This window comes from Chionomys nivalis, chromosome 8, assembly GCF_950005125.1.
Source record: "Chionomys nivalis chromosome 8, mChiNiv1.1, whole genome shotgun sequence".
Classification (NCBI taxonomy): domain Eukaryota; kingdom Metazoa; phylum Chordata; class Mammalia; order Rodentia; family Cricetidae; genus Chionomys; species Chionomys nivalis.
The window spans coordinates 64,169,041-64,196,451 of NC_080093.1; the positions used below are offsets into that span (position 1 = coordinate 64,169,041).

Below are 27,411 nucleotides of genomic sequence, written 5' to 3' on the forward strand. Positions count from 1 at the left end.
ACTATAACTAACTATTCTTCAACTCCATCAAAGACTCCAGAAAGATACAATATTACCTAAGCAAACAAGAAATAAGCAACTTTCAAACTCTAGAAATGACAGAGACATCTCGCTGCCTTGACAGTCACCCAAAGTTTCTCTGTACCGTTGGGGCATCCATCTTCGGCCTACAGGTCCATAGTTTCCAGCAGACATTTTCATGAAGCAGGAAATTTCAAAGGCAGTTCAGTCACTATCTGCTGTATCCTGCAGAATGTCTTGCAGACTCTTTCATGAATCAGGAACTCCGAAAGATCATCTCACCTTTAGGCAAGTTCAGCAGTCCTCTCTCTGCGGGTTCTTTGTGTCCAGTTTATGCAACAGTCCAGGCAAGAGCAGTTTCTTGCCCAAATGGCTATCAAACTCCATAAGGATCCTCTTCGATGCCTATCTTCTTCTTGAAGTAGATTGCTGCTGCCAGGAGCAGAGTGTCTCATTGTCATGAAAAGTCCTAAGTTATTAAAACACTTAAAATGCCATATTCTCTAGCCTTTGAAAGATACGAAGAATGTCTATCTAAAATATATCTATGTGCATCTAAAAAATCTTAACTAACATGACTGCAAATTTGACTATTATGATTATCCATTAACAACCTATATACATTACATTTTCATATGAACTACACAATCACAATACCTTAATCAATATCAGAAATACATATACATATAACAAAATTGACCTTAAATTTATATCAATAAAGTCAAATCCATACCAATGCAAATTATTCATATCTATATCATATCCTCCTTTAAATGTAAAAGAACATTTATAAAGAATATTTGGGAACATGGGCGCAGTTTTTTCTCTCCAAACTGCTTCCTGCTGAATGGGAGCGCTGTTAATCAAGTCTTTCATGGTATAACCTGTGTGCTAGATTCATCTCAGTCTCAGTTGGCAGTTGAATGAAGTGATTTTTTGAAGATGTTCACAGAAACCTTTCAGGAGGGCGTGGTCTATCATACCATATTGGGATAGAAACAATCCACAGGGTCTCATCCTCTGTGAAAACAAAAGAAGAAACTCCTTTCCAAAGCATCATGTCCTTAGATCCAAATTCTAAAGTCAAGGTATTTTCAAAATATTTATGTTGGATTAGTTCAGCAGCATTTATAAACAAATATCTTTTAGTAGCTGTTGCTCCTTCCTCAGCATTCAAACAATTCAAAGAGAGCATGATAGCATACAGTATCAAAATTCTCTGTGTATTTTCCATCTTTGTGCAGCTTTATTTTAACCTCTATTTTGTTTATTTTCACTTTTATTTTTTGAGACAGGTTCTCTATATATCTTTGTCCTGGAATAACTCTGTAGACCAGGCTGTCCTTGAACTCTCAGAGATCCGTTTGTCTCTGCCTCCCAGGCATTGGGATTAAAGGTGTGTGCTACCACACCTTGAAGTCACAGAGGTCAATCTCCCTCTGCCTCCCAAGTGTTGGGATTAAAGGTGTGTACTACCACACCCAACTACTTCCTTATTTTTGTTTTTTTTTTTTTTTACTTTTAAGAACTTTAACTTTTAGCCTGCATATATTTTTAACACACTGTAAATCATTTAAAGGTTTTCTTTGTCTTTGAATCTCTCTTTACTGTAAATCTCTCTTTTTCTGACCACATGAGCCTTTAAATTACTGAGCAATATGGGTAAGTTTAAAGCTGTGGCTTTGATGGCTGGATCCAGCCCATTCCTTAGCTTTCCAGCCTCATGGTAGAGGTAACAGCGGTAGCCATTTTTATTGCCACAACTCTGTGGTGTTTCAAGGTCCCTGCCAGCAAGCAAGCTGCAACAGACAACACTCAAGTCCTCTCTCTGTAGTCGGCCCTCCTGCCTCAAACAGTCAGTGTTTTGCCCTGGCAGGACGGCCCAGAAAGCCAGCATTTTTAAACGACGCAGCTTTTTTCCTGCTACAGCTGTAAAACTGAAAAGCATGCGTTCAGCTTTTCATCAACACCATTTAAGTGTTTCGTGGCAGAACCTCTTAAAAGAGCTGCAAGGTTTGCAGCTAAAGCTGAGTCAGGAAGCCTCTCTTAGATGAGAGTGCTTGCTTGCCTCTGGTAAGCAGAGCAGACCCGAGAAATTGCTGCTCCCAAGAAAACATGCTTTACTCTATTCTTTCCCAAGCTTTCCCAGGCTTTCTGTGGATGCAGTTGTCCACACGGTGGGGGCCAATCTGTAGTGGGAGCTGCGGGCTGTGTTCCTGCCGCCCCAGCTCCTGGTCGCCTGTCTAGCTTATGCCCCGAAATAACAACACAGGACCCCCATGGTAGAAGGAGAGCGTTAACTCCTTTGACTTCCACGTGTGTACCATGTCCTGCATATGGACTGTAAAAGATTTTAGTTTGAAATGATGTTATTTTATATTCATTCAACTGTAAGAAATGAAACAGAAGCGAGGGCGGTTTTCACTGTTTCCCCCAATAGTAGCAACTTGTAAGATGGAAGCCCAACATCAGAAACGGGAAATAGATATGGAACAGTGGAGGTCAAGGTGCTTCCATCTTCCACAGTGTACGTGGTGTTGCTTTTGTTGACACCGCCATCTTCTAAACTACTGACAACTGCTATTCTTCAATTCTATAATTTTATCATTTTAAGAACTTGATACAAATGATATCCTATAGCAATTAAACTCTAGGGGGGTTGCTTCCCCCTGTCCCCCGAATAATTCTCTGGTGGCATGTTGAGTTCTTGCGCATGCCTAGTTCCTCCTCTGCCTGCTGACTGATATTCTCTAGAGCGGATGAGCCGCTGTTTAACCATTCACCAGTGAAGGACGTTTGGCTGGTTTCCTGGTTTGGCTGTTATGAATCAGGCATTTGTGCACAGGGTTTGAGGTGAACATGTTTTACTTTTCCAGGTAGATGTGGAGGGATGCCATTGATTGCTAGGCCGTGTGTTAGTTGTCTGAGTGGGTCTCTGAAGGGCACATGTGAGATAGGCAGGTGGGCAGCAGTGGAGAGATGCAAGCCTGGGAGCTGGTCCACCAGGGATCAGACCCTCAACTTTCAGCCTCGGTGCTGGTGAACCGCTTCCTGTGGCTGTGGAATGGGGGTAGAGGAGCCTATTACAGCTCATATGTATAAAACAGCTTCTACTAGCTTAGTAGGTGATTAGTACATGCTAGTCTATTTTATTTTATTGTATTTTGGGATGGTGCTGGTTTGAGGCAAAATCTGATGTAACTGAAGCTCGTCTCGAACTCTTGGTCCTTCTGCCTCCACCTCCCAAGTGCTGGAGTTACAGGCATGAGCTACCATGCCCAATTTATTAGTTCATTTTCTGCTGCCATGATTAAATAACTGAAGCTGGGTAACCTTATGAAGGACAGACCTTAAGAGGGAAGGGTTCACACTGCGGCTGGAGAATCGGCTCAGCTCTGAAAGACTCCTGGCAGACGCTGTCACACTGTATATAGGGAGAGGACAAATGGTGAGACAAGTGACTGGTGTGGCCAGGCATGTGATTTTTCTTCTTGAGACAAATTTCTCTGTAGCTTTGGAGCCTGTCCTGGAACTCGCTCTATAGACCAGGCTGGTCTCGAACTCACAGAGATTCTGAGTGCTGGAATTAAATGTGTGCACCACCACTTCCTGACCAGGCATGTGATTTTATAAATTTTTTTTTTTTTAAAGAAAATTCACCTAGTCCCATGACACCTACTAATCAGGTCCCTGCAAGACCTGATTGATTATCTCTTACTGTGCCCTACATCCCCTTAACATGGCCACAATAACACCACCTTAACAGATGACCCCTTGGAGACAGATACAGTAATGCTCAGTGGACGTAAATAGTTCTTCATTGGTTATAGAGAAAGCCAACAGGCTAAGGAAGTCCTGTGCTCAAGAGGTAGCTCGAAGAGGGCATTGCCAGGCTTATGTCTTGTCACCCACCCTTCCGGAACCCCCAGGACATTCCCTTTCTCTCTGGAAAGAGTCTTCTTACACTGCTCTAGGTCACTGAATGGACACCAGCACACTCTGATGGGGTTGGGTAAACCTGTGCCATTGGGCAAAGGAATCTCAGGCAGAACCGGATGATAGTGGCACACCCCTTTAATCCCAGCACTTGGGAGGCAGAGGCGGGCGATCCCTGTGAGTTCAACACCAGCCTAATCTACAGAGTGAGTTCCAGGACAGCCAAGGCTACACAGAAAGACCCTGTACCAAAAGAAAAAAAAAAAAAACAAAAACCCCAGGCACTTTCAGGTTGGGCTGGCTCTGGTGGTCCTGACTAGCCTCTCCGGGTCTGAGAATGTACCTGGACTCACAGAGGCTGCTGTGACTTAGCCTAATTCCAGAAATGTGTACTGAGCCTGCACTCTTCAAGGGACTGTACTGGGGCAGGTAAAGGGCAGAAAGACTCTTCCAACAGATCCCAGAAACCAGCTTCAGCGACAACTCCTCTGGGAGCCACCGTGTTGTAGAATAAAGTCTGCATTCAGCATGGCTTTCAGAGCTCAGGGTCTTTCCAGCTCTTTGTCCTGTTGCCTTCCATGTACCCCGTCCATGGCTGCCAATGTACATACCATTCCCCACTTTGTGTTCTGACTGCTTCATTAAAACCATTTTAAAGGCCACACCGTATTTTGTCACACAGCTAAACTGTAGTTTATTTAACCAGTCCCTTGTGAGTGGGCAGCCAGGGTGTTCCTGCTCTGCCCCACCCAGGCAGAGGCGTCTTTAACACTCTCCCCTCCACTGCTCTTCCCTCTGCTCTCAGTGTGTACACAGTCCTGCCTCTTTTCAGAGCTGCGAGGGCAGGGATGGTCCATCCTTCTTCCCGACTACCCAGGTACTCGGGTGCTTATAGTGCTCCACCCCAGTGCGGCCCCTGCCACCCATGGCCCTTTGTAGGGGCTACCGTGGGGATGGAACTGGAGAGAGCAGGAGCCCATTGCTGTCTCAGTCCATTTTGCAGCTTTGTGCAGAGCTGTCGTGTTTCTATGGCAATGCATTTCCATAGCATTGCCCTTACTAGTCTCGCAGTTTCACTAGAGGGATGGACCATGATACAGCCAGGCCCCTGCTGATGGAATTTGAACAAATTAGGGAGGATGACTGCCTGGATGTCCATTGCTGGAGAGAGGATTGGGGCTCCTCATGAAATAAAATGAACAGTAGTTTCTACCATCTGATTTTTCAGATGAACTGGGCACTAAGCAAAGGGCTTGAGCTTTGCTTTTCTAGGATACAGTAAAAAAGAGGGAAACTGAGTCCCATAGAGAAATAATATATTTCAAAAGTGGGGATTTTAACCCAGATGTGCTGGACTTAGCATCTGAGTTGTGACCACTGAGCCTACCAGTCACCTCAGAGAAGGAAGCGGGGAGTTTACCTCCCAGGCCTTGTGCCAATGGCTGCCTGCCCTAGGACTGAATTGAGGCTCACACCCAGAAAGGCGATGGCTGCCACCAGGTCTCCCCTGCCTAGGGCAGCACAAAGGGCCCCTTTGAAGGGCAAGTCCAGGGGTACCCCTCCTGGCCTGCTCCTGATCCAAGCATGCAGGGGGCCAGCGGGCCCTTCTGGCCCTGCTGTTGAGCCAGAACTAAGCAGAATGGCTCGACATTCCTTCTTTAAACACATCACACTTGGTTAGGGTGCATGGCTTATAGACTGATGTGGTTTTGAGGTGTGAAGCAGGTCTCCCAGCGCCACCGGGGACTCTAGATCCTCCCTCCCCCTGGGCTTCCTTTCCTGAACAGTCAAGCTTTACAAATGCATTGACCAGCCCCCATCCCTGATTTTGCACTTTGGACGAACCTTGTTTTCGAAGAAGGTAGAAGGTCCTTTTTCTGTGCTCACCAGCTGGCCTATAATAGCAGATTCAATAGCACCCTCTGTAAAGTTTAATAGAAGTAAACAGGAAAATATGATTTACAAGCTGGATGGGAAGTAAATACCAGGGTGCAATTAATTTTTACACCGCAACTTCTAAAACATTTTCCTGCACTGAGCAGTTTGTTTTTAATTACAGATTAGGAACTGCCTTTCTATTTGTTTATTGCTATTATTACCATTATTTTTTAGATTTTGATGGTGACCTTCAGATCCTCGTTCATGTTAGTGTAATTTTCTTTGAAGAGCTAACTAATGGGTTGGGATGGGGAACTAGGATAAGAGAAATCACCTTGTAAGGAACTGCTTTTCGTACCTACACCGAAGTCTGTCCAGCTGCTGCCTTTCCTCGGTGGGACCTGGTGGACAGAGAGGCGACATGACTATCTTTGGAGAATGGTAGTACCAAGGCGGTCCAGGCACTAGCTCATAGGTCACTTGGTTTAGTTCACTCTGGGGAAAGGGACAAGGCTACAAAGTCCTCTGGTGTTGTGATCATGTAGAAATGAGGCACTGCGAAGGGTGGGGTGTGTGTCTTTAAACAGGTCCTCCTGATTTGTCAGTAGTATTTGTTCATGACTAGGTAGCTGAGGCGAGCTAGCACCCAGCTCTGGATCCCCTGTCCTCCTTGATATTGGATGTGAGGATGAGGAGTATGATCCTTAGCCAGTTGAAACTTGTCCTAGTCTGAGCTCAGTGTGCCTGCAAACAGCCCAGCCAGTGGTAAGATGCTGCATCACCAGGAACCACATATTGCTAGCATCTCAGAACCTGTGGTCTTGAAGATGTCTCATGGCTGGATCCAAATTTGTTGCTCTGTCTAGAAGAGCATTGGCTAGTGGCTATCCTGAGGCTAGCTGGTGTGTGTGTGTGTGTGTGTGTGTGGTCTAAGAAAGCAATTCTGGGCCTTGGTAACCTCTCAGAGTGCAATAAAAATATAGTTCCTTCCCCACTGGGTCTCCTGCGTTGTCGGGATTGATCTATACTATTGGCATCCCAGGCTTTCCTAGTTTTGAACCCTTTTGCCTATCTTTTGTCTTCCCAGGTTGTTGACTACTTTTGGCCTTTCCCAGAGGACCTTGTCCCCAGACTGAGCATCTGATGGGGAGCTGTTGCTGATGACATCACTCCCTGGGATGCCCAGGTATCACTACTAGTCAAGTCTGCCCACCTGAAGATGGCCTGTGCCCACCCTGGGATGCAGCCCAGTGCCTGAGGTCCTTACCATGGTGATGATCCTAAGGAGAAGCCTCATCATCCAGGGAGCTGACTCCATAGCACACAGGACCTTCATCCCCGAACTGGTGAGGACCCTCAGGGGCTGCGTTTCTTTTTCCTCCTTTGTGGCCTGGTGTGCAGGCACGGCGGGTTTGTGGTGTGACTACCGATGTGGCACCCAGGTTTAGCAACTTGGAAGTAAGCTGAACTCCGCAAGAGGTGCTAGGCTGGGCTATGTGGCAGATGAACTGTGTGGCTACATACTCAGAGGGGAAAGCAGCTGGGCCCAGCTTAGAGCGGCTTCAATGAGGGGAGAAAGATCATGCCAGGGCATCAACTGAACCCAGCATTTCTTTTCTCCCTGCCTGGCTTCCAGGCTGAGGGGTGCCAGAGTGGAGGCCAAGATAAGTTTGTTCCCCCAAAGGGCAGTGCAGGGTGAGAGAATGGTAGATGAGGGAGAAAGAAAAGAAAAGAAAAGAAAAGAAAAGAAAGAAAAGAAAGAACAGCTTGGCAGCCAGGCGGTAGGCTGTGGTGACGGCCCCTGCAGCTGCCCTCTGGTTCAATGGTGGTAGGCTTCTGTCTTATCACCCACCTTCCTGGAATCACCCAGTTGTTTGCCCTCTGGCCAAACGATGGTGGGCTTCACATTTAGCTCTTTGGTGGGCTTCCTTTTCCTTGTCTCATGTTGGCCAATACCACATTCTGACTATTATGTGGACTGAAGCCCCTCACCTCGGTAAATTTGGGAAATGCTTGGGACCTGCATGTGGTCCACAGCCTTCACAAGTGCCTGTCCTATGAATGGGAATCAGCCAAAAGAGTGGAAGAACCAGCATGATTTAGAGCTGAGCCTTGCCCTGTTTGTCTAGAGTGGTTCCCCGAGTAGAGGGAGGCTCTACCAGACAGACAGAATGCACTGACCCTTCAAGAGCCATTAATGCCTACTCATAGCTGGCACCCTGCTGAGATTCAGGTATGTGGAGGAGGCTGGCTGGGTTATAAGCATATCGGGGTGAGCCTCCCAGAACTGGGGTGGTAGGTGTGGCCTTGAAGGTTGAGGTAGGCTCAATCTTACTTTCCACGCATGCGTGTAGTTGAGAGCTGAGAGCTGTCGCAGGACAGTGCTGGCTTGCCCACTTACCTCGTTTCTATCCATCAGCCCCACTTCTTGCCCTGTGTTTAGGCTTCCTCCCTCAGGCTGGTATAGGGGTACATATCTCTGAGGCTCTTCCCTGTGCCCAATCGTGTAGACACAGGGCAGGGAGAAGCAGCTAGAGTTCCTGGCTGATGGATACCTGGGTCTTTATAGCAGGAGTGGGGCTACTTCAGCCATCACACCCCACTTCCACTCTGCATATAATGTGTATCTTCAGTTTGATCACTTCTCACCGTTACCCCCCATGCCCACCGTCAGCTACCCTCATCCTATCTGCCGGTCTCTCTCACGTAGACTCTTGTGGTAACTGGGCCTCTGCTTCTGGCTCTTAAAACCTCTTCTCTACCCAACAGCCACGCAGAGTACCAGTCTAGTCTGTTCATCTGCTCAGAACCATCCACTGGCTTCATGCCTCACGAGTACTGTCCCCCCTCCCTGGCCCAGAGATACCAACTGTGAGCCTGCCTCAGGACCTTTGGACTTCTACCATAGCGTAGAACTCTCCTTTCTGTGGCTGCTCAGCCTAAAATTCAATCCTGCCTGCCCCCATACTTTCTGTCTTTCTCTTCATGATATCTCTGCTTGGCTCCTACTACTTCTTAACAGGTTACCTATGCACTGAGTGACTGACTCCTCGTGCTAGGGCGCAATACTTAATGAAAGCCAGGCATTTCATGCCACCAGGGCCTGTTCAGTTTGAGTGGATGCACAGGCTCCCATGGCCACAGCTTCTGACCTTGTCGTTTTGGTCCCTCCGTTTAATTTGTAGCCGAGATATACGTCATGCTTGTCTTATCTCTTTTCTTAGCATTAACTGTCTTTTGGGGAAATATCTGCAGATGGTGCCTTGGACTGAGGGGCTGCCCAGAGATCCCCAGGGTTGTGCTTTCCAGGGTTCAGCTGTATTATTAGTTCCCAGCTGTCTCTGTGCCTGTCTAGTGTCAAGGCAGGACTGGTTGGAGCTAGCCATAGAACCAGGGCCTAGGGTCATGGAAGCAGCCATTCCTGAGTCCCAGCTGAGGAGCAGGGTCTTGCGCCTTTCCTAAAGGAAGAGCCTTGTCTTCCTAGAACAGAAGGGCGGGGCATACTCATCCCTTCCTCAGGGTTCATTTGCTTGTACTCTTACTCCAAGGCCCAGGCTTTGTCTTCCAACCTCTGCTCCCCTTCCAGAGAGCACCTTTCTTGTTTCTGTTCCTTGCTATTGGCCTGTCTAGGCCCAGAACCATCTGTCTCTTCCCCTCTGATCCAGAGGTCAGGTCATTGGTGAGGGATGGCCTCTTTGGAGCTCTTCTTGTCTGTGAGTTTGTTGACATCTTTCATATTGACCGTTGCTTACATTCTAGGCCTAGTTCAACCCAAGTGCTGGCCACAGAAGATGTGGAGAGTACCATGGAAGGTGCTCAGGCAAGGACAAAAGTGTATTCATCTCTGTCCCTTAGACAGACAGGAATTGTGGCTCAGAGAATTCAGTGTGGGAATGCATGGTCTCTGGCCAGGATCTTTCTGCACTGACCATGCTTCTGAAGGTCGCGGCCACATCAGGGAGAAACGTTCTGTAAGTGCCTGAAGACCCAAATAGTGCCATTCTAGCGATGTCCTCCCCGCGACAGAGTCTGAGGTCAGCCCGTCCCCCTGTGTGAGCAGCAGAGGAAGTTGCTGGGGTTTGCTCCACAGGCAGCACTGGTAACATCATCCTCACACCAGGTGCCACCAGCTGACACAGAAAAGGTGGCAAACAGTTTCTCTTGTGTTTTCTAATTAGACCAAGAAGATAACAAAAGTGAAGGTTAAGATTTCGAAAGGAAACAGGATTCTAGGGAGACTGGGAGAAGGTTCCTTAGACTCTGGGACCCTGGAGCTCCTGAGTCCCGGTGAGAAACAAGAAGAGCTGTGGTACCTGCCCTTCCACAGTCACCTTCTCATTCCCCTTTTAAACAACTGGTGGCACACACCTGGGATTGCAGTACTTAGGAGGGGGAAGCAGAAGGATCAGAAGTTCAAAACCAGCTAAAGAGCTAGTTAGAGGCCAGCCTAACAACATGAGAACATGTCTCAAAACAAAACAGCAAAACCCTAATTCTGGTGACAAAGGTGACCATCCTTACTCTCAAGGAAGGTTCAGGAAAAGGAACAAAAACTGATGAGTGCTTAGCATATTCCTTCTGGGCTCAGGAACCCACTTCTCTGGGAGTGATAGGTCTGGATACTGGCTGTGTTTACAGCCCTGGCTTGCCTTGGTCAGGTAGCCATGCATAGGTAACCATGACCACTCCCTGTCCTCTTTCCTTAGTCTGCCTGGTTGCTTTCCTCTGCTCAAGGGCTTTTCCTTCTCATGTTCTAACATTAGCCACTGTCACTGGAAGGCAGCCCAGATGTTTGACCCTGGAGCACTGAACTCCCCCCAGCTCCGGCCCATTTGTCTACATGCAGGCCAAGAGCCTGTTCTTGTTTCCAAAGTAACCATCTCCTTTGGCCGGGACAGCTTTCTCTCCAGCCTACTCGAAATCCCGGAGCCCAGAGGAGACAGGCAAGTGGTTGTTCTGGGCAGAGAACAGTACACAGCTATAGACTCCTTGCCTGTGCCCAAACCATGCAGCCAGTAGTAGAAGTGATGCCGCCTTCTACCCTTCCACATTCGAGTGCCAGTGCTAAGGCATTTGCCCACTCTGACATTGGTAGCCACGTTAGGCCTTGTGACAGCTCTCTAGGCACAGGGAACTCTCATATTTATTGTCAAACCAACCTGGCACTTGGGCCTCAACACCTCCAACCAGAGTCTCTGGCTGGCCATAGACTAGCTGATGTCTGGCGTGTTTCACGCTGGGTAGACATAGGCACCCTAGAGGCCCCTGTGCGCAGCTCAGCCTTGAAGTCAGTGCTCCCTTCATCACACCCTTCTCTTTTCAGCTTCTCTTCATCTTCCTGAATTCCTCTCTGCTTCCTGCTGTCTCAGCCTCACTGAGTTTTGTTTGAGAGGCAGGCATGATACTGCGCCTGTTCTTAGTATGTCGTATGAGCATCTCCCCTTCACACTGTGGCTCCCTGGGTACTGTGTCAGCAAAAGGAAAAAGTGGCTCGATTGTTTTAGGCAGTAACCTTTGAAGAAAGTTGTGAAAGTTATGGGTACGGCCTGGTATTTTCCGTGTTTGCTAGCTTCTCCTTTAGAGCCTTAATTGGGTCTTTATTGAAGCCACCTTTAGTCAGACAGATGTCCCTGAAGCCTCAATTTGATTTCCAGCTTTTGTCTTTCCTTCCAGGACCTGATTCCAAAGACTTCTCTTGTGACGTGAATCGTGTCACTGAGACTGAGCCCTAGTGGGTTCAGGCACAAAGAGGGAGGCGTGCAAAGAGGAAACGTGCTCTCGGCTTCCTTCCCTGCAGACCTCAGCCTGCAGTTGAGCTTAATCTTTTGTAGATTCCGGAAGTCTTGGGGTCCTCACAGCAGAGTCCCTTTGGGGGCTGCTGGACCTTGGCTTGGCACAGTGATTCGCTTATCCCTTTTTCCTGCTCTGGGAATAGAGGATCTGAAGAGTTGGAAGCCTGGCTGCAGGAATGGCATCTGCTAGTGGGAATTTTATTGTGTTCTTGGTAGACCCTGGAAATAGGAAGGCTTGTGTCAACTTGGAGCCAGAAACTCCTAGGTGCCGTTTTGCCCATGTGAAGTCCCCAGGCAAACCTGCCAGGGGCCAGGGTATGCTTGGCTCTTTGACCCTGGGAGGCTTAGGATGAGATAGATGTTCTGGTGCTTAGGAAGTTCTACTTCACTTCAGAAGTCGGACTCAGAAAGCAAGACAGGGCCTTCGTCCTAGCTTGAGATCCAGTGTGGAGCCAGTCAAGGTTCCTCTTTTTTTTCTTTTCTTTTTCTTTTTCTTTTCTTTCTTTCTTCCTTCCTTTCTTTTTTAAAAGTTTTATTTGTGTGGATGTTTTGCCAGCATGTATGTGTTACAGCGTGTACACGCCTAGTGCCCATGGAGGCCAGAAGTGAATGTGAGATTCCTTGGGACTCGAGTTACAGGTGATTGTAAGCCACGTCGGTGCTAAAATTGAACCCTAGTCCTCTGGAGAAGCAGCCAGTGCTCTCAACTGCTGAGCGATCTCTAGCTCTGGGGTTCTTTATTTGGCAGGAGCTATCTCCAGTCAACTCAAATGAAATGATCACTACTGGAATAAAGGTGGAACATTCACAGGCTGTAGAAGCGTGTGTGGCCTAGGCCCAGAATGAGCAGGGCCAGGATGAGACAAGGGTTTAGAAGCAGGTGCTCGGGGCCAACTTAGGCCTCCCTTGGCCCTCCACTCCCAGCTCTCCCCTCCTGACAAGGTACAGGTGGCTGTCCTCTGCTTCCTGCTTCTTCACGTGAAGCCCCAAGCTCTCCCTTCTGTCACCTATGGTCACTAGTGCGCACACGCACTGTGCCAGCCGTCCTGTGGTCTTGTCTTGGTGTGGCTTCTAGCCCATCTGGTTGACACTGGGCCTGGGTTCCCTGGGTAGGGCAGACTAGGACCTACCTGAGTGGGTGTTATCCTTGAGCCTGGGTGCCCTGTGAGCACTGAGGCCTTGTTTCTCTCGGAGGCGATTCTGTACTTTCCCAGAACCTTCCTTGGAGAGTAAGGGGCCTGCCTGGCTGCTGTAGGCTTCTGCCCTTGGTTATGTGGGTGGTTCAGCCCTGAAGGCAGGCTCTCCTATGTTGTTACCTGTTCTCTATTGGGTGACTTTGGTGCGGGCTTTCAGCTGAGACAGAGGCAGGTACAGCTCTTTTGAACTCTTTCTAGATATTTCAGTAGATGGCTATAAGATAGTTACATACCAGAGGGTGACCTGGCCTGGTTATGTTAAGGATGGTTTTAAGCTAAGAAGAGGCCTGGGAGAGGGCTGTCTGTTATCAGTAACCTTCCTGTCTATCAGCACCTGCTCAGGTGTTCCTCTGGAAACTGGCTCTGCTCTCTGCCCACCTCACACATGCTCTGCACCCCACCCCAAGTCCCATTTCTCTGTAATGAAAAGAGTTGGCTGTGTGACTGTGTCCTCTGTGAGATTTGAGCCCTTCTTTTCTTCTATGTCCTAGGTCTGGGAAGGACCGTCCTGCCCTTTAAACTGTTAACCGAGAGCAAAGGCCCCCAAATTGGGCACTGGGGATGGGGTGCCAGGCGCCTGCCACCTTATCTGGGTGGACCAGGTGTTGCTAGTCAGCCCCGCCCTCCTCCTGGGACTTTATGCAGAGCCCAGGCTCCCACCCACTTCTCACCCTAGAAACCCTGCCTCTTTCTGTCATGTGGTAGGGGACTGGAGCTCCTCTCAGAAGCTAGAACTCTGAGAACTTCATTTCCCATTGCATGAATGCAGCCTGAATGCAGATAACTGTCAGTTCCTGTCTACTGGGTGTACTGTAACTGAACATGAGGGAGTGAGGTAGCCAGCCGGTCCTGGGGTGCATGAGGCAGACCTTCATCTTGGGGCCCTGTTCTGATCCTCACTCACCTTCTGAGTAGACCACTTGACTTGGATGCCAGACTGTTCTGTGCTCAGCTTGCTGTGTGGCTGTGCAGTCTCAGCTTCTTTGTCATCTGCTGTTCAGCTGAGGTAGGTGTGGACTGTGAGGGAAGACAGGAAATGTTCACAGTGGAGGGGGAAGCCCAGTGGTGTACAGAGCTCAGGAGCTGAAAACCGTAACTCTCAGGTTGAGACCTATAGATCCAGTGAGTGTCTTGTGCTTCAGAGAATGATTGGAAGCTTTGCTGTAGCCATGGTGGCTGTGGAACTTCAGCCAGCGTTCCCTTCTGGGTTGTGGAGGATGCTGTCTCTGAATCCCCTGGGGAGCCATCAGGGAGTAGTGAGGGTTCATTGCTTCTCACTCCTAGGGGGCCCACCTCTCCAAATTTCTTTCTAGCCCCTAGTAGAATTTAGTTCTCTCGTTGCATCAAACCTCCCCATATCCCTCTGTGGAGAGAACCCTCTTGTCAGGAGTCACAGGCGTCTTGTATGATGACTCAAAGGCCCCTTAGCCTGCTCCGTCTGTAACTCTGGGCCTGGGGCAAAGGTCAGGCTCAGTCCTGTGCAGATGTTGTCTCTTGGGCTACTTTCTTCCCCTTTCCTCAACCCGATACTGGCAAAAGGCAGATCCTCCTGTAACTGTGACTTTAGCTCAGTGTCATGAGCTCAGCTCAGAGTCGTGTGCGAACGTGCTTCTGATGACGTGAAGTCTGAATAGCTTTTCTGGTTGTTTTCAGCACACGCCAAAGAAGATGAGTCAAGGACCTACCCTTCTCTCCTGTGGAATTATGGGTGAGTAGCTACACAGCTGGACATCCTCTTCTAGTCCTTCCAGCCAGGGGAGACTCCAGAGGAGTCCTGGAGAGACTCTCTTCTGCGTCCTAATTGTTTCAGTCCCCAGAGGGGCTGGCGTGGACCAACAGGGTCCTGGGTGTGAGAGTGAGGGGCACTGGTGTGTGGTTTATTGGCACCATTTCCACCTCCAGAATTGAGTTCTGACTGATTATTAAGTCATTCATGATGATATTTTTCTTTCTATTCAGAAAATGTACCATAGGATAGGAAGTAAAAAGCCACTAAATTTTGGTTCTCAGTGATATTGTGTGTGTGTGTGTGTATGCATGCATATGTTTTGCATATTTCACATAGCCAAGTCCATCATAAACGTATAATTATATAAACTGTGTTTGTCTTTGCACTCAGTAATTCCTACAGCATGCAAATGACTCAGGCCCTGCATCCTAATCTGTATAGTGTTGCACTGTGTGGATATATTAAAATGCCCTGGGATTTGTGATTCTTACAGTCCTGGGGTAAAAGGGCTGTTTGAATTTTCAGTTCTAATGCCCAGGGTTCTCTCAGTCTAAGTTTTTGGTTTTTTTTTTTTGTTGTATTTCTTAGGATAGTCCCAGAAGGGAACTAGAGAGAACAGAGGTCAGGAACCTTTTTAAGGCTCTTGTTTATATGACAAATATCCTGTCCAATGAGCTGCTTGGGCTCGCGTTTCTGTGCACACGTGATGCTGTTTCTCGTAAAGAGAAGAAAGGATGGTTGTGTTGGTTATATGCGTTTTTTGGCGCTCTGCAGGTGAATTCTGTTGAATCGGAGACCAGGCCTCACTGATGGAATAGCCATAGTGGGATTTCAGACTGTAAATATGAGGTTGTGATCACCCTCCTTTCTCTGTGCCCAGTAGTTTAGTTTTATAATTTCAAAGCACTTCCCATAGGTAAGACTGAGTGCACAGGGACCTGGGTCCGTCATGTTGAACACTGCTACACACATTGTAAATTCAGAGCCAGGCAGGTGCTTGTTTATACTAGGGGAAACTGAGGCCCAGTGACTCTCTGAAAGATCTCTTAGGACTTAGAATTAGACCAGGTGGCAGAGAAGGACAATTATTTTCTCTTCAGCACATGCTATAGTGCAGGAAAAGCTGGATGTCTTTTTTGATACCGCTACCTAGAGGACATGGAAGCAGAAGTCACCTGGCTGACACATTTCTATGGTCTGTCCTCACATGATCATGTACTTCTTTGGTGGTTAATGTCTTTCATCTACTAATACCATTCCAAGGCACAGAAGCCTACGGTACTTCCTGCATCCTGAAATAGGTTCATAGCTGAGCTGCCTTGCTTTGCCTTGCTTTGCCATGGGGATAGGGGGTGTCACGTGTGGCCAACCTTCAGTCCAGACTGAGCTCCCACAGAGTCAGCCCAGGAACCTGGGTCCTGGAGGGCGGGCCTCCATTGTTAGGCTTCCCCGGTCCTCCACTGTGGGTCTGTATAGTGACTAGACTCTGATGGGTCTGGTCTGTGACTGGCCTCGTCAGAGCTGAACTTTTCAACCTCTCAGCCTCGGTTTCCTCATCTGCAGCATAGCCTAGCAGTTGTGGGCTGTGTGAGAGCCGTGCGAACGCTCGTGGCGAGGTATGGCACAGGAGAGCGCACCACAGAAATAGTTGCAAGGAGGACTGAGACCTCGGCCCAAGATACTGTTCCTCAAAAGAGGCCTTGTGTCTCAAAAGAGAGACCACAGCGGCTTCCTTTGGGGGTGGCTCTAAGTGACAGAGTTGCCCATGGGGCCAGAGTAAGGCCTGGGGAGGTTGTCCAGGACCGTCTGGCTGCCCGGACCTGTGAGGCAGGCACACAGCCTGCCTGCTCTCTGTCCAGGGTAGCACATGGCTTGGGGGAAGTGCCAGACTGGGAGCCTTATCCCAGGCTCACTGGCTCCCCACTGACTCTCACTTCCGCAGGACAGTGCTGAAGTCCTGCCACTTAGATGCTGGAACAGCAGCATCCTGTGCACCCTGCTTCTCCAGCTCTATGCCCTTCATCTGCCTGCTGAGCAACCTTCCTAGACTTAGCAGAACCGTGCCCCATGCAACAACATGTGTTACCAGGGCTTTCATTCATCCCAAACAAGGGCTTGTTCTCTTGATTTTCATTGAGAATTCAGCACGTTCTAGGAACTTAATGCTGGGCCAAATGACAGGGACCCTATCTTAACCCACAAGGAACTTTGTGTCTAATGGAAGAGCAAGAACCAAAGATGGTAAATCCCATGTGACAAGATTGGGGAGGCCAGTAGAGACACTGAGCGGTAGAATCCATTTTCCCACCTCTTGATCTCTTCTTCCTACAAAGCACAGCTACTGTGGGTAGGAGGTGCTAGCACCTTCTGTCCCATTCCAACAGCTGCCGAGCCAGGGGTCTCAGCAGTCAGAGGCCTCCCTATTTCCCTTTGGGTTGGAGCAGCCAGCTCTCCAGCCCATTGACTCCATGAATGGAGAAGTTGGTGGCCTTGCCTTGTTCGGTCACTGAAGCACACAGGGAGTGTACCCCAGGCAGGGAGATTTCATCTTGGGTGTGCCGGCTTTTCAATAGCAGGGAAGAGAACACCCTGAGGGACTGGCCAGACTTTTCAAGAGGGTTTTTGGCCCTTCTGGGGCTGGACAAAGCTGAGCAAAGATAAAATGTCAATTATCATAATCACCACTCCAGCCCAGGCTCCTGAAGACAAAGGTCTGTGCCTCAGGGCTTTCCCTCCTAACCCCACTCCAGGGTCCTAGCTGGAAACCGGTGTGTGTGTGTGTGGGGGGGGGGGTAGGCAGGTGGGGGGAGGGCGCTTCCTGGGTGCTCTGAAGTAAAGCCAGCAAGATCACCAGGGCTCGGAGAACAGCACTGGGGTGCTGCTTCTTCACAGAGTGCCACCCTTCTGGGTGGCTGAGCTGCCTGCATGCCCTCTTACGGTTCGGCATCTAGAATCAAGTGCTCTTAACAATGCATGGACTGTTTTATTTTTTAAAGTACCTCATTCTTGTGATTGTGGATTGGATGCCTGACCCCTCACTACCCTCGTGCCCCACCTCAATTTGGGAACTTGATGCAAAGTATTTTTACACTTTTCTAAAGTGAGGGAGAGACCAAATCTGGGTTAGATGTGGACTGGAGACACAAGACAAAGTAGAACCCAGCCCTGCCCACTTGCTTTGTGCTCGCTGAAGGCTCCTTCTTAGGGTGCCAGGCCAGCTCCTTCTAGCAGGCACCACGTTCTTTTCTCACCTCAGATCTTCCCCACCCACCTCTGCGCTGAGGCAGAGTTTCCCATGCAGGCAGCTCTCTCAGGGAGAGGCATCTCCTCATGACATGACTTGAGTGGCAGCTCCCAGTCTGCCGTCTGGGCTGGGAGCAGTGCCGTTCCTTACACCTAACTTCTGGTGGGTTCAGGAAGTGTGGCAGAGGTGTCCTGTGTTCAGTGAAGCGGGGTCTGCATGGGAAAGCTTAGCCTGAGCCTGGGACCCCTACGAGATGCTGCTTCGTACTTGCTTGGGGTGCCAACTCCTTTCCTTTTCCTTTCTTTCCTTCCCTTCCCTTCTCCCCGCCCCCCCTTTCTATGAAACAGGGCAAATGGGTGAGTACAGGTCCCATTCATTACCTTTGCCTAATCCCAGCCGCTAAATGAGCCTTCTTTCATCAGGAGAGTAGATACCACACATTCCATCTTTCTCACCACAGCCGGGAGATTAGAAATCACATAAAATGTGAGACAGCGAAGGCAACATCAATTATTCCCAGAAGGCCACTAGGAAAAATCTTGTAAATACAAGTCAGTGGACAGAGAACAAAACAATTCATATGCTTTAAAAAAAAAAAAAAGATGAAAACCCATAATTACTTCAGGAGTTATGGTAATAAATTATTTATTAATGTAAATTATTTCACAGGCAAGGAACATAGAGGAAACTTGAGCAGAAGGATCATACATTATGTATAAAAAGGAATTGTAAAAACATTATAGCGGCCCGACTTGTGCCACTCTGGTTCAGGTTTGTCAGCATTTTAATTATAAGCCTTTACTTTCAGTGTTTAATTACTCGGCTGTTAACGTCTACTCTGAACATAAAAGGGTTGTTCCCGGGGGCACTCTCTGAATGGAGTTCCTCGGGAAACCAGTTGGCCATGTTGAGCTGCAGAGGGCTAAAGAGATTTCACGTTGAGATTCATCAGGCTTAGAGGTCCCTTAACTCAGCCCCAGCTGATCACTGCAAGTGGCCTGTGATTGTACCTGCGTGGAGTTGCTGGCATTCGGGGCCAGACAATTTCCATTGCAGTCGAACGACCAAAACAAACTGGAAAACACCAATCACAATACCAGAGCCATTCAGCCCAGGTTTTTGTGCCGTTTTGAATGTGATCCTTGAGCCAGGGCCTCCTAGAAGAAACTGCTCACGAGCTAATACAGACTAGCAAACAATTTGTTTCCAGTGGAAAAAGTACATCTGCGTACAAGTACATGTGTCTGCTTAAAAAAAAATAACTCTTTACGTTTTAAATCTATCTTTGTTGTGGTTACATATGTATGTGATTTTTAAATCCACACAGAATGCTTTCAGTTCTTCCATGTACCTTTTATTGCTTCCAGACAGTGTATGTGGGATAAAGTCCAGAGTGGAAGTAGATGGGGTGGAATGGGCGCACGATAGCTGTTTGCGGTGACGACTGAAAACAAGGCCTCCTGCCTTCTCACGAAGGTGAGGGAGGGGGTCATGTGGTGCCAAGGCCAGGGAATGGCCAGAGAACGGCTCCTGCATTATCTCTGGGTGCTGGCCTCTCAGTGGAGAAAGAAGGACAGTGGGCAAGTCAGGAACAGCCTATCCTGGTCGCAGGCGTATGGCTGTGGGACCGCAGAGCGTGTTAGGTCTGGGCTCTGCTGTTTGCCAACTGGGTGTGCCCAGCGGACACATGGCACTGTTCTGAAGCCCAGTTTCACCAGTGCAGGGATTGCCGTTGCTTAGGGAGCATGTTGGTGTTCTCTGTCACTTTCAGCGAGAACCTCATTTTGGTAGGTAATGCATCTGTTGACAGTTTCCTGAAGAGCTGCCCTCCCTGACAGTTCCCTCATCTAATACAGAGGCACCTGGCCTTGTGTGCGTGGCTTCGAGAACTGTCTATCTCACATGTGCTGTAATATACCCCAAACAGGAAGGAGTGAAAAAAAATGAGGGGGCCAACTTGGCCTCTCCGTCCCTTTGGATTTTGTTACTGTGGAGAATACTTGCTTCCCCACATTCGCACGTGCTCCTGGGAGCTTGGGGGTGAAGTGGAGTCTCCTGTCAGAGTTGAGAGGGTTGTCAGGACTCCACTCCACACCACCTTGTATAGATGAGGAAGCAGAGATCTGTGCCTTCGTCGTTCAGCCTAGTACAGTTTTCTATCTTAGTAGGTCCACTGACCCATATTTTTTTTCTTCCACGACTACGGGCTTGCCACAAGCCATGACAGCTGCCGTTCGCAGTCCCTGCCCTACTGGTGAAGCAAAGGCCCTGGTAGCCTTTCCGTACCCTGATCTTTGTCCCTTCCTTCAGAGCCCCTGTTTCCCCAGATGTCACCTTCAGCCATCCTAACACTTTGTCTGTGTGAGGTCCTTGTGAAAGAACTTGGTGTCTTGTATCATTGTCCCTAAAGCGTGGTGGGGCCAGAGGCTAAAGCAGAGAGGCCCAGGAGCCTTTCTTCCTGACTCAGCAACTAGTAAGTTTCCATTCTGGTGACACAGGCTCTAAACATTAAGGTCAGACGAGAAGAGCCATACACAAGGGCTGTAATCCCATCATCTGGAAAACTAAGACAAGAAGATTGCAGCAAATTCAAATCCAGCCTGGGGAACACAGCGAGTTTCAAGTCAGCCTGAGCTGTAGAGTGAGAATCTGTCTTTAAAAACAACCTACACCAAGCAATTAACCAGATGAGACCTTGTGGGGAAGCTCAAGTTATTGCTTAGCTTCTCCCTCAATGTTCTTATCAAAAGATCAGTTTAGCAAAGCTGCCTTCAGAAAGACGCCAGTTCTTTCAAAGGTTGGTGAGCTTCTGCTGAGAACAGATGTCCTTGCAGCCCTGAGGCCAGGTTAGCACACCACAGCCTGGGGGAAGCGGGGATGCGTGAGCATACCTCACTGTCAGTATGAGTAGACAGGTATGAAACCCAGGAGTGAGTCAGCCCCGGGTCAGGCTTGGGGCTCGCTCCCTGGGCTTGAAGGCTGCGAGAATCCAGCCTGTTGGGTCTGTGTTGAGCTATTCTAGAAACCACCTTGTGATCTGGTTATGTCATTCTAAGAGAGTGTCGGAAACACAGCACCGAGATCTCCAAGGCTGTAAGCCTCCTCTGTCTTTTGAACATAAGAAGTCACGTAGTCCCTCAAGAATATGGGCCCCTGGGAATTTCCCAGTTTAAGTCCTGAAATGGAAACAAGAACATTTGAGGTCAAATGCTATTTGTGTTCCTTCAAGTGCTTTTCTGTCTTACAACTCAAGATCTGTGAATCCAGCAGCCTCTGCTTTCTGGTCAGGGCAGCAGGACTGGATTCTGTTAAGTGTGGATTTGGGGTCCGTTTCCTCATCTCAAGAGGGTAACTGGCCAGAGACTTCAGGCTCAGTCCTCGAGCTTTGGCTTTGGAAAAGACTTTGGTCCTGTGGTTCACTTGTGGGAGAGCTGGGCCCAGGGTCTATTTATGTCTGTGTAGCTTATCCTCCCATTCATAGACAAGGTGATATGCTGTCGTTACATGCACACACACGCACGCACGCACTCGCGCGCATTGACACATTCTCACCACTGTGTCCATTTCACACTTGTGAACGTGAATGCACTGGGAACACTGAGGAGCTTTTTAAGATCCTTCTGACAGTTGATAAAATAGGGATGGCATAATGTTGGCTGTGTGTCGTTTGGGGTGGAAACCCAGGAAGTTGCTACCTGGCCTGTGAAACATGGATTTCCAAGAACTTGAAAAGCAAAGAGATTCTTTTCTATAGGTTTGCCATCCTCTGATTGCCCAAAGCAGCAGCAAATCAAACCTACCCAGCTTCAAGCTTACGAATCAAATTCGTAGCGACCAGGGCTCTGCATCTCTATTCCCCACCTCCCAGTTCCACCTCCTCCCTTCATTGTCCACAGGCAAATCCTGGACCCATATCCTAGAAAAGCCTAGAATAGAAAATATTGGTTCCCTTTTCTGCCTGACTCTACAGACATTGGTACCAGGTGCGGAAGATCAGGTCTCAAATACAAGCATGATTTTTGGTGCTGTCCTCTCAGAATTACATTGATGGCTGCCACTTCTGAGAGACTGCTCTGGGTGCTTTGCTGGGCCTGCGTCTTCTCTGAGCAGCTGAGAGAGATCAAGAAGTGTGCAGAGCTGAGAGTCAAACCAAGGGCCATGCCCTTTCTAGCCATATCAAGTGACCATTGCTCAGTGGCCCCTCCATATCCTTGGCCTTTGTCACTTTGGAAAGCCTTCCAGTTGTTTGTGCAGAAGTGATGTTGAATGGCAGGGTGGGGGCACTTGCTATCTTCTCTTCAGAGCCCTTTGTGCTCTGGAACGTTGACTTCACACATAGGGCAGTTTGCCATCAAAAATCAGCTTCTATTCCTGTTCTTTTGTCTGGTGACCTGACCCAACAGATTGCTTTCTGGACCCTGAGTGAAGAGTGGAAACATGAGAGCTAAACATAGCTTTGGTTGTTTTTACTTTTTTGTATTGTACTTTTCAAAGTGATAAAGCTAGGAACCACTAGAATCTGTGCTGCGGGCAGGACAAGTGGCCACGCCACATGGCTGCTATTGATACCTGCTAGCAATGCTTTCTTTCCTTGTTCAAAATAGCTTTCGCTCGACCCTACCTGGCTGCCTGCCTGTTTCCTATGTAGCCAGTCCATGGCTCGGTAGGCCCGGGGTTTCTGGCATAGCCAGATGGAACCTGCTTGTGTTAAGGACAGTGACAAGAAACCGCAAGTAAATACCCACGGCCTCATTTTGTACCCTCTCCTCCTTCCTGTCCTCCCACTCTCTGCCAGGTCTGCTGTGTGCTACACTCTGGGAAGGACCCCAGAGAGCCTCAGAGGTGGTAGTCCGGCAGAATGAAAAGCAAGTGAAATCCCTCCGTAGATGGGACCAACCTCTTCTAAACTGATAGCTTCTCTTTCTCTGCATTTGACCGAGACACATTCTGTTTTGTGTCCCAGGCTCCCAAGCACCAGCTGTGGTGCCATCTTGGTCTTTCGGTGTTCTGTGGATAGGCCCACTGGTTTCTTCCTCGGCCTCTACCACACCCCTGAGCCTTGTGGTGTTTTCAGTGTCTTGGCCTCAAAGGGAAGTTGGTTCCAGCAACTTCCTGAAAACCCGGAGGAGAGAACCTAGAGGAAGATGAGGTTTGGGCCCTGGTTCTAGAGAGGCTCCCTTCCAGAGCTAAGGCTGAGCCCAGCTCTGTGGACACAACAGCCGCAGCTCTCACATGCTTGTTAGTCCACCTTCTCCTAGGAAGTGTGCGGACAAGGAAAACAAAGCTCAGAAAGCATAAATTAGCCAGCCACCTGAGGATCAGTCTGTTTATTTTTAGTGCATGTGTAGCACACTCTGAATTTTACTAAATAGGAATCATAGGGCTTTATACGCAGCTTTTTTTAGCAATATCACTGGCCTTTCCCCACGCCATTAACTGCACTGTTACGTGCTGTGTGTTATTGTCTTGTAATCTGTTTAACCGGCCACCTGTTGTAGGACATTTTAATTATACCTACCAATTTGTTAACCATTTTGATTTGATTTTCACATTTTCTTAGGATTACTTTTCTTTTTCCATAATAGACAGCCATGACTCAGTCCATGTTAGTTTGTATTTCTCGTTCTGTAGCTCAGGCTATCCTCCTGTCTCAACTTGTTGGAATTAAACTGGATTTATATTTACCATGCCAAGTTTAGTTTATATTTCCTCTATTTTGAATTCATTATTTTTGTTCACGGAACTAATGTCAAATTAAAACTGTTTTCAAAGAATGGTAAACATTGAGCAGGGGAGATGGGCCAGTGGGTGAAGCGTGCACTATGCAAGCAGATGACCTAAGTTCAGGTCCAAGACCTACGGAAAAGCCAGACACAGAGGAGCTCATGTCGGTAGTCTCAGTGACCCCTCGCAGGAGACTCTGGAAGGTCACTGACCAGCTAGTCTGACATACACATCAGTGAGCAAAAGAGATGCTGTCTCAAACAAGATGGGAGGACTAATACCTGAGGTTGTTCTATTCTGGTTTACACAGACATGCATGTACACATGCACACATACCACCTTGTGAGCACACAAACACACACCCCATGCAAACACAATACATCACACAAATAAACATACAAACATACCATACGGACACTTTTATACCCACCACATATACACCACACAAACATACATGCATACACACTATACACACATACACACTGTATGCAGAAACACACACCACATACACACACACACACACCCATACGCACACCACATATAAATACACACATCACACTTGGGGAAAGGGAGAACACTCAAAAGGAGTGGAATACTTTTATTACATGGGTAATGAAAGCATACTTGAACAATATAAGCAGTTTGCAAAAAGCCTTTTTTGGGGGATAACGTTTATATTTGAAAGTAATTTATCAAATTCACCTAGAAGAATAGGTATCAGAGCTGCCTTCGTCAGGGTGGGGAAGATTCTGAGTTGAGGTCTTTGAATGTTCAGCCACAGTCCTGCTCTGTTCCCAGCTGTCCAGCTAAACTTGCAGTAAGTCTTTTCTCTGTCTCTCTACCTCCTGAGACTCTCGGTGTTTATAGCCCTGGGCAGTCCTGTGTCCTTTGCCCAGGCTGCAGTCCCTTCAGGCCACCTGTCTCATGGCTTAGCAGAGTCATGAGAGTCTGGGAAGAAGGAACTTTATGTCTAGCCTTGGTTTGCCTTCCTTTGGCTCCCTTCACCTGGTGATTAGGTGACGTCTGGGTGACATTCAGTCCAGGTGTTTCTCAGTGGCCTTTGAGAGAAGTGACCCCTGTAAGCCAGGTGTGGTCATGGTGTCTCCTATCTAATTCCATCACTTGGGAAGCTGAGGCAGGAGGTTTGCCACAGGCTCAAGGCCCTAGAGTACAGGGTAGCATCCTGCCTGGAAGAGGTGGCAGAGCGGCGCTGGGGAGGGAGCTCATTTCACAGTCCTTGCTACCTGAAGTGTGCATCACCTAGGATAGAGCAGTCTCTTGAAACATAGTACATTTTCCTGTACTATAAGCCTCTTGAGGCAGGGCCAGGGTCAGATTGGCCTGAGTTTTCACTGTGTCATAGAGCTGTATTGCCTGCCCTGGGCCAGGGTGATCCTTCAGGCAGGATGCTGTGTGAATGTCATGGTCCAAAAAAGGACGCTCAGTGAGTGATCTGCCTGGCTGTGGGTGTCAGTGGGGACATGTAGATGCCTACTGCGTGCCATTTCCAGCACTGTCTAGCGTTTCTAGTTCCACTGACTGCCTGACTCAAGCTGTCACATTTGCCAGCTGGTGCACACACACAGATTTTCAGAGTTAGACAGGCAACTCCCGACAGCACATGCTTCTGATCTTTGCTTTTGTATTGCAAATCTGAGGACAGGAACTTTTCCAGATTGATCTTTGCATCTCCTAAAATTCCCAGCATGGCTCCTGATTCTATAGGAGAGAAACATTAATTTATTCTTACGATTTTACTGAAATAGTAGTTCAAGTTAGATTGAGCAGCATCCCACAGTTGGACCAGCCCATGGATTCATGTGTTGGAACAGAGTTGAATGGCCTTTTTATTTGCTTTTCTTTTTAATTTTTTAATTTTTTTGGTTTGTTTTGTTTTTTTGAGACAGGGTTTCTCTGTGTAGCCCTGGCTGTCCTTAGAATTTGCTCTGTAAACCAGGCTGGCCTTGAACTCACAGAGATCCTCCTGCCTCTGCCTCCCGAGTGAGTGTGCCACCACCGCCCAGCTCTAAGTGTTACTCTTGTTCAAGTGATTCATATATCTCAGTTTCAGCAAGAAATGAAATGACTATGAAGAAAGTTTCTGTGGTTGACCCCTGGTGTCAATGCTGATATTGTTGGATATTTTGGTGGAAGGCATCAGTAAAAGATTCTGTATCTTTTATGAGCAGACGTTTTGATGATGGAATTCAGATGAGCTAAATTATCGGTATCCCAGCCCCATCTTGCCCTTGACCATCTGAAGTGGCCAAGATTCAGTGTTGGCTTTGGTCTTCCGCCGTATGCTGACTTACACTGCTCCCCTCACTCTGCCCCTGACCAGGGCAGGACTCAGAACAAGCCACCATCCTGGGATGTTGGGAGGAAAGCTGGATCAGGAACCCCAGGAATGAGTCTGGACCCAAGGACATGTTCTGCTTCCAATTCAGCATGTTGGGCCTCATTCCTCTGGGCCTCAGTTTCCGTCTGTAAAGTAAGGTTGAACTGACCGATTTATGAGAGTCTTTGTGGTGCCAAAGTACTACATAGCAAACAGGCTCTTGGTAGAGGAACATAGGGTGTTGGGAAGGCTTCTCAGATCCTGTTTTTCTCTTTGTATTTATGCACCAGAAAATGACAGATGGCGAGACCTGGACAGAAAATGCCCTCTTCAGATTGACCAGCCAAGCGCCAGCATCTGGGAGTGTCTGCCTGAAAAGTGTCAGGATGGCTCCCTCTGGCACCAGGAGGCGGTGACTGCCTGTGCAGTGACCAGCTTAATCAAAGACCTCAGCATCAGTGACCACAACGGGAACCCCTCAGCTCCCCCCAGCAAACGCCAGTGCCGGTCACTATCCTTCTCTGATGAGATGTCCAGCTGCCGGACGTCATGGCGGCCCTTGGGGTCCAAAGTCTGGACTCCTGTGGAGAAGAGACGCTGCTACAGTGGGGGCAGTGTCCAGCGCTACTCCAACGGCGTCAGCCCCATGCAGCGGAGCTCCAGCTTCAGCCTCCCTGCTCGGGCCAATGGGCTCTCCTCACCGTGCCACCAGTCAAGCCTACACCAGCCCTTTGGGGGACAGCCCTGCCAAGGAACACCAGGTTCAGCTCCCTGTGGACAGGTGGGCGATACCTGGAGCCCCGACCCACGCCCTGTGGGAGGGGGCCGGCTGGACCTGCAGCGGTCCCTCTCTTGCTCACACGAGCAGTTCTCCTTCCCAGAACACTGTCCCCCCTCCGCCAACAGCACACCTGCCTCAACGCCAGAGCTGGCAAGACGCTCCAGTGGACTTGCCCGCAGCCGCTCCCAGCCGTGCGTCCTTAACGACAAGAAGATCGGTGTGAAACGGCGGCGTCCTGACGAAGTGCAGGAGCAAAGGCCTTCTCTAGACCTTGCCAAAATGGCACAGGTAAGTGTCCCACTGGCCTAGAAGAGTCTCCAGAAGCAACTCGCTGTTCTCTGGGACTTCTAGTCCCGGTCCAGCCAGTTAAGTGCACAGTGATATTTTCAGAAATGTTTGGGACTCAGTTTCCTTGTTTTGAAAGTACTATCAAAAAAAAAATCCTTTTCAAGTTCTTTTTCTTAAGTATCTGGTTCTCTCCACTTAAAATGAGGCGTGCTCTTATCTTGTTAAAGCTCATTGCCAGTGGAACAGGAGCGGACAGATGGTGAGAGGCAGGCATTGGCTGGGAGTCCAGTGTGACCGAACACTAATTAATCCTCTTCTGGCCCTTTGCTGGTACCTCTTCTCCTGGAGCCCACACACCAGTGTTCAGTCACCCAGATTATGCTGATCCCTAGATCAGGGCCATGAGTTAATGACTTTAGAAAAGGTAGGAAGGGATCAGTCCCTTTGATTAAACCGTCAAATCTTTAGATTACCTAGAAATTGC

At 48.6% G+C, this 27,411-nt stretch overlaps 1 protein-coding gene across 2 annotated transcripts in view; it reads left to right on the forward strand.

Annotated features, from left to right (window-relative positions):
• Positions 1 to 27,411, forward strand: part of Fam53b (family with sequence similarity 53 member B) — a 105,608-nt gene that overhangs the window by 33,471 nt on the left and 44,726 nt on the right. For both annotated transcript variants that reach the window (XM_057777015.1, XM_057777016.1), the window contains exons 2-4: positions 6,923 to 7,181; positions 14,477 to 14,531; positions 26,149 to 26,927. In XM_057777015.1, the coding sequence (XP_057632998.1) occupies positions 7,104 to 7,181; positions 14,477 to 14,531; positions 26,149 to 26,927 (912 nt within the window). In that variant the 5' untranslated portion in view covers positions 6,923 to 7,103. The remainder of the gene's footprint in view (positions 1 to 6,922; positions 7,182 to 14,476; positions 14,532 to 26,148; positions 26,928 to 27,411) is intronic.